This window comes from Anopheles gambiae, chromosome 3 (assembly GCF_943734735.2).
Source record: "Anopheles gambiae chromosome 3, idAnoGambNW_F1_1, whole genome shotgun sequence".
NCBI lineage: Eukaryota > Metazoa > Arthropoda > Insecta > Diptera > Culicidae > Anopheles > Anopheles gambiae.
Window position 1 is genome coordinate 47,813,215 of NC_064602.1, and position 9,336 is coordinate 47,822,550.

The 9,336-nt window shown below is 45.3% G+C and overlaps 2 protein-coding genes across 3 annotated transcripts; one reads left to right on the forward strand and one right to left on the reverse strand.

The window, feature by feature from the left end:
- Positions 1–443: 443 nt before the first annotated feature.
- LOC1279490 (EP300-interacting inhibitor of differentiation 3) lies at positions 444–1,986 on the forward strand. Of its 2 annotated transcripts, XM_061656269.1 has the most exons (6): positions 444–582; positions 676–781; positions 852–1,078; positions 1,146–1,415; positions 1,500–1,742; positions 1,818–1,986. In XM_061656269.1, the coding sequence occupies exons 2-6, from the start codon at positions 685–687 to the stop codon at positions 1,896–1,898; spliced, it is 918 nt and encodes a 305-aa protein (XP_061512253.1). In that variant the 5' UTR covers positions 444–582; positions 676–684; the 3' UTR covers positions 1,899–1,986. The 2 variants fall into 2 exon arrangements, with proteins under 2 accessions (XP_061512253.1, XP_061512252.1); XM_061656268.1 differs by having other exon boundaries at positions 444–781.
- LOC1279491 (guanine nucleotide exchange factor subunit Rich) lies at positions 1,974–8,622 on the reverse strand. Its single transcript, XM_061656267.1, has 13 exons — positions 8,275–8,622; positions 7,926–8,198; positions 7,646–7,826; positions 7,450–7,583; positions 6,998–7,363; positions 6,751–6,930; positions 6,510–6,669; positions 6,284–6,432; positions 6,032–6,200; positions 5,637–5,770; positions 4,913–5,572; positions 4,000–4,829; positions 1,974–3,913 (listed from the first exon to the last, which is right to left on the reverse strand). The coding sequence occupies exons 1-13, from the start codon at positions 8,407–8,409 to the stop codon at positions 2,380–2,382; spliced, it is 4,905 nt and encodes a 1,634-aa protein (XP_061512251.1). The 5' UTR covers positions 8,410–8,622; the 3' UTR covers positions 1,974–2,379.
- Positions 8,623–9,336: the final 714 nt, after the last annotated feature.

The following is a 9,336-nucleotide window of genomic DNA, read 5'->3' on the forward strand; positions in this document are numbered from 1 at the left end:
CTAAGAAACCTAGGACTTACCCATGCCCGTCATGGGTTCAAACCCACAGTGGACCGTTCCCCCATACGTAGCACTGAGTATCCTGCTATGGGTAATCAATAAATTGCTGATGACCTAGCCCACTAGTGGCACAGGTAGGCCTTGACCAGTGGTTCCGATTTTGTCGGAGTCAGTATCGGATTAACAATAACCGGAGTCGCTTCAGTTGCACTACTACATCACATCACTACCAAGAACCATTCTCACCAGGAGAAGTGTAGCGTAAAATTCAGCATAGCTAAATTTAGTTCAATTTGTTCATTGATAATGATGATTAAAACATTTTAATTAATGTGATTGAAATTGAAAAATAAAATCACAAATTAATTCAAAAATTAATTAACGCTCACGGTAGGACAGTTTCAAATATTCACCCAAACACATTGTATACCAGTTATAACTGCATGACAGATAAGCAAGCCGATGACAGATTGACGCTCTTTTTTCATTTTCGGGGAAGCGGCAAACAAAACAAACTAGCGGCGTTTTCCTGCATTTACGGCATTGTGAGCTGCATTTTTGTTTCGTGGTATTGCTTTTTTGGTTGGTAAATCCTTTTCGAAACTACTTCCTTGTGATTCACATAGAAAAGTATCAATATCACAACAATAACCAAAACTCTGTAAACACATCAAGCAATCGAAAATGGAACCACCAGCTTCCGATTCGCATAAAAGCCAATTAAACGCCCTGGAACGCAGAAAAAAGTACAACGAGCTATTGGATTATGGACATGAATTGGGTAAGCTCCTAGCAATATGCACGATAGCATATCACCTCAATTCAACAGCACCTTTACATTTCTTCCCCAGCCCTCAGAACACAAACGGAAGATGCGGTGGGTATATTCCAAGGCGTTTCATCTATTCTGATTCAGACGGACCAACTGCATCAGAGCATGGCTGCAGAGAAGATGGAAAATGCTTCCGAGATGTGCATTAATGTACAGGTCGTAAAAATGGGACACGATTTAGTGGGGGCAGCGTTGCAGAAAAGCGAAAGCACCCAATTTTGCGACGAAGAGCTAGCAGCGGCCATAGTACGTTCACTGCTCGTTGCACTGTAACCTGGCATATGGCTCACATTGCGTTGTTTTTAATTTTCAGAAAGCAATCATTGGCGATTCCGGCAACCCCTTGCAATGGCTACACATAGGAGAGCTAGGCATAAAGTCATTTAGTATGTCAAAACAATCGCCGTGCTTACTGGGAGCGTTCGAGCTGGAACCCGTACAGGTAGAAAAGCCCGTCAAAGAGCGTCGTCGACGCCAGCGCCAGGAGCTGGGTGATCCACGCAAACCTGAAACAGTGGTCAAATTGAACCAAGAAGAGACAGATGCTCGCAAGCTGCAAGGTGTTATGGAACAACTGAAAGCCGTACGATTTGATTGATAGCTATGCTGCATAGGGACGGTAAAATTGTGATTCTAATTCTTTCGTCTCCCTGTCTGGCTACTTTAGATATACGAGGAAAGAAGACAACCGATACCCTACTTCGAGCTCATCACGGACCCAACCGATTACATGAATACCGTCGATACAGCGTTTCAGATTTCTTTTCTCATTCGCGATGGAGCTGTAGCATTAGAAACGGTTGATGATCTGCTATCCGTTCGTCCCACTTCCAGCAGCGAAAAACAGCAAAACAAGCGAACCGATGACAACGTTCAGGCAATTCTATCCTTAAACTTTGCCAAATGGCAGGTGAGTAATGTGACGACAACCAGCAGTTCAGTGTGCATCGTTGCAATGTAAATATTCTTTCCCATACCTTTTTAGAGCGCTGTCAAGCAATTCCGTTTGAAAAGACCATTACTGGCAATCGAGCGCGATACACTGGACGCGTCTCAAGCTTCGTAATTAGCTAATAATGCATAGACAATGAGTTCTGTAAAAATGTTTCGCATAGTAAAGTATAAACAAGAGAACTGTACCTTTTTCACGTTAACGCCAAATGTTTTATTTTCATAGTAAAGGAATGTAATGGCAATTTTTCTTAAAAATCAATGTTCATAGTGGAGAACAATTTATGCTGCATCATCTATAAAGAGACCATCACGAGGATTGGTCACGCAGCTAGACCTTTCTTTTCGTTAGTGTTACAATTTTATTCCCTAGTTCGTTATGAAAAGAACAGTACGAGACTTGCAAATTGCACCGCCAATGGACGGAACTAGTATTAATAATCGAGCCATAACTACAGCTCGTTAATTTCAGACTACTAATATATTAAATATCTCTTCCGAACTTCCACAACCCGTTGCGGTCCTTCCCGCTGCTAAAGTATATTATAATTTGCTATAGCACCTTTCTACCGCCCTTCGTCTGGCTTTAGTACACCTTACATAACATTGCACGTCCGTTGCGGTTCCTCTGCGATGGCGGCCGATGCAACTGACCGACTGTCCGTTACGGACTTGCCTTGCGCAATCTTTCGAATGTTTGCCACCTCCAAATCTGACACCGATCGGGCGAAAGGGTGCGCTGTGGTATACTTCTGTCCCAGACCATCGCGCTGGCCACTACCGCTCCGCATACTTGCCCCGTCGATGACGATCCGATTGTTGCCGGTGATAGTGCCACCACCACCAACGCCACCACTTTCACTTGAAAGCGCAACGCTTCCCCCCAACGTACCAGCCGAGCTCATGCGCTGCATGGTGCTATTGACACTGGAGTTGCCTACATTCCGCGACTCGCCTTGGCTTTGGTGGCTTAGCCCCTTGCTTCCGCCCACAGTAACGCCTGCAGCGGGCGCCTCACTATCGCGGAAAGTGTGCATACTACCCATCACGAGCGGCGAAAAGGCTGAAACCCCCGTCACGGCGGTCGTGTGCATCAGCGACGGAATGGATTCCTGCTGAATGACAAACTTATCCAGCACCGCTAGCTGAGGCTGCAAGGCGATCATAAACGGCCGGTACGCAAGACACTCGTTGAAGCTCCAGCGAGTCATATCCTTCAGCCCGTTGCGCAACTGTCGACACACTACGAGGGATTTCGATCGTATTGCCGCGTTCGTAATGCGCCCGACGGAGGCCACGTCGAGTAGCAGCACGGAGAGCAGGAGCGCAAACTCGTAACAGTTTGCCTCGGTGAATATCTGCAACAGGTAACGCATGCGAATCTCTAGCTTGTGTTGCTTGCGCCGGTTCGATTTGCTTTGCTTCGAAATGTTTTTCTCCATCGCTTGGCTGAAGCTTTGCTCGCCAAGCGTTATGTTCAGCAGGCCACCTGCACCACCGCACACCGTCGACACTTCGTCTGGCCAGTTGGGTTGAGCAGCTTCGGACAGCACGCTCGCTGTATCGTTCAGTGGCATAAGATTGGCTTCCGCAGTTGTACCCAGCAGCGGATCGCCGATCGGAGATGCGGGCGTATTTTTTTGTCGCTGCTGTTGTTGTTCTTGTGGTTGCTCCTGTTCTGGTTCCAGCTGTCTTTCGTCCGCTTTCGCTGCCGTCCCAATAACAGGACCATTGGCACCCGTCGGTCGAACGAACGACAGGCTGTTATACCCCGAATCGACCGTGCGGCGCGTAGTTAACTCGGACAGGGGTGATTTGTTGGACAAATTCGAGGACGGCGAGGGGGACGACTCTGCATGCATGTGAGCTTGAGCCAACGGATTCGGAAGCAATGTTAGATCTAGGCACGGTTTTGGCCAATCGAGCTCGTCGTGCAAGGACTTTAAGGCATTTACGAAATCCTCTATGCGCGCGGCACGATCCTTCTCTCGATTAAGCCATCCGACTAGATGGAAATCCAGCGTCGCACTCATATACCCAAGATCTTCCAGCTTTCGCAATTGTAAAAATCGGCGAGCATGTCTTTGCAGTACCACGTCGATGAAAAATTCTTCTGCCGTGGAGGTGTCGCTGAAATCACAAATGATTGAATGACATTATTTCATTACATCAGTTTGCAGTCATTCTTTACGCATGCCGAGCGCATGAGAACTTACGCTTCCTTTTGAGTATTTGGCACACTTTTCTTTCGTCGCAAAATTTGTCTCTCGGTGGAGGCATCGTGACCCGAGCTTAGTGCTCCACTGTTCTGCTGCACCGTTGCTGCTGCTGTTGGATTGTTAAACATTATGTTCTTCTCCTTATTTACCACCGTAGCCGCACTGTCATTTGATTTCGGGTATGGTACGGTGGTTGAGAAACTGCGACCTCTTGCCATGCTACTGCCCAAGATTAGACTCAAATCTTCAGCGTTCGGCGCCGGAGGACCAGCGGCAATCAGTCCACCGAACTTGTTGCCAAACACATACGACGAGCGTGGGGATTCCACATCGTTCGGATCGATCGCGCGCAGAAACCGTACCAAATCTTTGGCCAGCGGCCAATCCTGCTGTTCCAGGGCAGTGTCCAGTAATACCGTCGCGTACTGGCGACTCACCGAGGACGGTTCCAAATTTTGCAATATAATCAAATAGCTCGCAGCCGTGTGCAACTGTCGTGCGGCCATACACTTCTGGAACAATTCCTTCGGTTTGCCGGCACTGGAAAACAGATACGGCCAAAGGGCAATCTCTGTCTTGCGAGCACATTGTACGACCGTCTGTAAGTAAACCGGAAACTCCTGGATGAATTCAAGGACGCTCGGTAATAAAGCATCGGGGATCGGTTCCTTGCTGGTCGCTTCCTCTTCTAGCACTTCGTGCAGCAACAGTTCCAGTGAGTGGGGAAAGTATGGAAGATTTGTACAGCAGCGAGCAATTTCCCAAGCATTGTACCCAAGGTTGCGTCGAATCAGCTGTCGCAATATTTGATGCAAATAAACTTGGCTCTGGAGACAACAACAAAAAAAAAACAGTGGACAGTGTGTTATCATCGCACAAGGCGATATGGTTTCATTTCCGCAGTACTTACCGTTCGTTTGAGCGCATTATATGGCAATGAAAAGTACACCGACGGATCGCTTGTGTAAAGCAGCGTGTCATTTTCTGCCCCAAGTATAATTGCATCCTCGAACAGTATCACCAGAGGGTAAATTTTCAACGTGAACGATAACATTATCCGTTTGCTCATGAACGTGTGTCGCAGGCTGCGCGATCCTGTTTCCCCCGTCCGTGGGAAAACCGGCAACCAGACGCGCATGCCGTATCCGCCACAGTACAGCCAGAGAGATTCTTTAATATGCGTCTTGCTCGACTCGGACACCCAGATACACTCTACCGACGAGGCCAAGCAGGTGGATGTTAGCTGACTGTTTGCACTGCCTGTGCCGTGATGGTGCTGATGATGGTCCGTCTGCACCATCAACACGCGGCCAGATACGTTCATAATTAACGTTTCGGAAAGAGAGTTCTCATAGTTGTTCGCTTTCATCATCCCTCCCGTGCCGGCACCTTCGTGCTTAATGCTCGTCATTAGTACCGATATGACGCATGCTGGATGAATGCAAACGTTTTTTATATCGTAAATATGCATCTTCACCAGCTCCACTCGATGATGGTCGGGGCCAGTGTAATCGTCCTCGATTTGTTTCAGAGCAAATACTGATACATGGCCGTCAGATGTGAAAACCACCTGTAAATCGGCAGTTAATAATATCAGAACAAACAAATGCACAACACATGCGCTATTCCCTTACCAGTTGATCGCGGAATAAGTTGATGAGCATCACCGGACTGGCACTTTTCGTAATCTCGGCAAATCGGTTATCCAACTTGTTTTCTTTAGAGTAGATGCGTAACTCGTCGTGGAATCCGATAAGGGAATAACATCCTGCAAAGATCAAACGACCATGTAGTATCTTGCAGCTTTAGCAATGACTTCAGGTTGCGTGAAAGGGAAAATGAAAGATTATATTTCTTGTTTTGTATTGAATTGAACAAAACTAAATATGGAGCACACATTTTCACTCGAGGATTTGGTTTTTTTAAGCACATATAAACCCAAAAAACCTAAAGATTCATTCTCACTTCCACGCTTCGTCTATTTCGTCAAGTTTGCGAAGAAACCCAACCATTTCTACTTTCTACTTACCCATAATTATGAATTCTTTCCACCAAAGCAGACCGCCCGTTATTACAAAATCTTTCTCTTGCGTCTCATTACCAAATAATTTCCATTTGCGAGTATTGAAGGAATACAATGCTACCCCTGTCCGGCCTGCTACTGCCACATTAGTACCGGTATGATCTATTGCACTGTACTGCATTTTAGTAAGTAAAAAACAAACATATTGTTGATTACGCCTGCTTGCCAATTCAAAATGGCATGGTTTAACCCACTCACCCGTATCGGCCAGTTGGAAGAAATATAAGCTGTAGGAAGATTCAACACAACCCAATGTTTGCTCTCCGATAGTACACTGTTGAATTTGAGGTAACTGTCTCCTCCGACGTTGACCGGATCGGGCTCTCCAGATGGTATGTAGGCAGAATCTGAAAGATACAGTACGTTGCGCTTTGTATATTAGCAATCACAATACACACTTATACTGAACGAAAAAGAATCAAACCTTTGCGAAATTCATCTGTTTTCCCGGAGTAGGACACCTCGCCATCGCCAGTAGCACTATCGTAGCTAGCTTTATGAGCAGGATAAATGTTTTGCAATACATCGCCGTGGTTGATATAGAGCTTATCATCTCCTTGCAGCAACAGAAAAGAATTATTGCTCTGTAAAATTAAGGCGAACACGTTAAGACAACTCATGTCAGTAATGTCATATTTTACCACCATCGGTCGTATCTACTGTACCATGCATGGATTGATGGTTAGAATGCTTTTGACAAAGTCCAGCTGAACCAGCATTGTGGATGGAACAGGCGATGGTGCGTTGCTCATTTCATCGGTCTCATTAGTTTCATCGCACGATGGGGTGGATTTTTCATTTGTTTGCCGTACCATAAGCAGCTGGTACCCTTCAGTAGACCAATCCTGCAAGCAATCCAAAATCAAGGTATGAAAATTGACAACACTACTCTCAGGACCACTGGAAACATACCATGCTTATAATGTTAAATGGATCATTTTTAGACAAATCTACATGCAATCCATAGTCCCAGGCAAGCGAGCACAGTAACAACGAACCGAATGTACTCCACAGAGATATGCCTCCGTTGACCCAGGCCACTATAATGGCACATCCATCGGGTGTCCACTTCATGTCACGGACGGGGCCTGGCGATCCGGGAAAATCTTTCGCACTCAATGACAATCTATGCGATAGTTCCAGTCCGCCCGTTAAATCGTCGATCACGTACATGTTGGTTTGAGAGTTCCTTCGCCCGAATGCTATCAACCGGTACTTGTGATTGATGACCGTGCACGTCGCGTCGTCCACATTTTGGCACCAAATCCCTTGCACTTGCTGCAACAACAACAACAACAACAACAAAAAGACTTATCGATTACATTTGCACTTTTTTGATAGCTAAGCATAGACTTGTTGCTTACGTTGGGATCAAACTTCGTGTTGTTTGCAGTAAGAAACGCTGCACGACCATCGCTCAACGTTATGCCGAACCCGCAAAGTAGTGGTGAGTAATCGATCGAAGAGACGTAGACATTTTTCTCCAAAATAGGGACGGCTAAGATAGTGAAAAATATATATAAAATGTCATACATCAGTCGCTGGAAGCTGTTCACTTACCATAGCTGACTTGCTGATTAACGCTAAAGGGAATTCTTTTAAGATCGAGTGCATAATCACGCTCTTCGGCACCTTCCCAATTAAGGCGGATGATTCGACCCTCTTGCGTTGCAATCACGATCTGGTTTACGTTTATACACGACACACAACAAATTGGGACATAGAGACAAATACGGTGTGTCTGGAAAAATAAAGGAAACATTAGATTAATTTCCCTACATTACACTTACATATGCGAATATAGAAATCCCAATCCTTTGGTTACGCTGCATTTACTTACCAGTGAAAGCTTTAAGCAGGGTATAGTTTCTTTAAGAAACAGCTCGGCACTATCCCGCCGTAGGTTAGTGAACGGTGAATCATTTTGATTGTACACACCCTTTGGAGTATCATTCACGATCAACGTATACATAAACAAAGTACCGCCTTGCGTCGTCCCTCCGGTAGTCACCAGCAACATGCTCGAATCTGGTTTCCATTCTATGTTGGTGTTAATACCATACTTCTCCAAACATTCCGGACTTCGTAGTTTAGACGTAATCGGTACACAGGGCTGCAATGGACACAAATGAAATAACTCACGCTGCTTCGAAGACTAGGTCTAATTACTGCAGTGACTGTTTAACCACCTTCGAGTACCAGATAGCAATAGCATCTTCCGCCAGAACGGCAAACAAGATTTTAACCCGATCACACACAACTTTACGGATGCTTCGATGCGGGCCACTATTGAGCACCCGTGGCCATCCGATTGAGAAGTACATCTTGGAGCTTGCTGTGGAATGCACAGCTCAAGGGCACCGGAAAAACTTATGCAGACTAAGGGAATTAAACCAAATTAGCTTGTTCTATCGATATTGAGCGTGCATTTTATTTTTCACACTAGAACTACTGTTGAGTCTGTGAAAAAAATGAATTTTCAATCGCAAAATGCACAAAAACAGTCTGAGAATGAAAACGTCAGTAGAAAATGACAACAAAGCATCGTGGTACACCATCATGTGGACGTGTGATCTTTTCAGTGACATTATATGATGCAAATTAACTTCAAAGTTTAAATTCACCTAAATCAGGATAGTTTTTTGTCCAATATTCAATTAATACTGAGTTTCAGTGAGTATAAAAACTATAAAATGTTGTAGAAAATAGCCGTTTTTCCAACGTACTCGTAGCACAAATATAACTGATTATTGGGCATATACAGACATACCAAATCTTTGCACTGAGTATTGGGCCACGCTCTGAACAGGACCCAACACTCTACAAACATGCAGAATTTGACAGGTCCGAGACGATGTTTGCTCGAGTTGTTTGACGACACACCTTAATATAATCCCTCGGAAACGCGCTTCGTGTATTTGTGGTCTAAAAAAACTTCGTTTTGCAGACGGTAAACGACTGGCGCAAAAGCAAAAGGTCTAAAAGCTAGTAGTGCCATCTTTTGGTGTGATACCCAACCAGTGAAGCTTCATCACTTGGAGGAGAGCTTTCTCATTTCCTCTGTACAGTTGGATGGTTTCGCATTGGATTTATGCATCGCTGGACCTAGAACGGCAATACGCTTGTTTAAATACTACACTTCATCTTCAACTGTGATCAGTGGCGGATTTAGGGTATCGGGGGCCTTAGGCGGTAATACTAGTTGAGGACCCTGTAAATATAAACGTAGCCCCAGGCGGCCACCGACGACT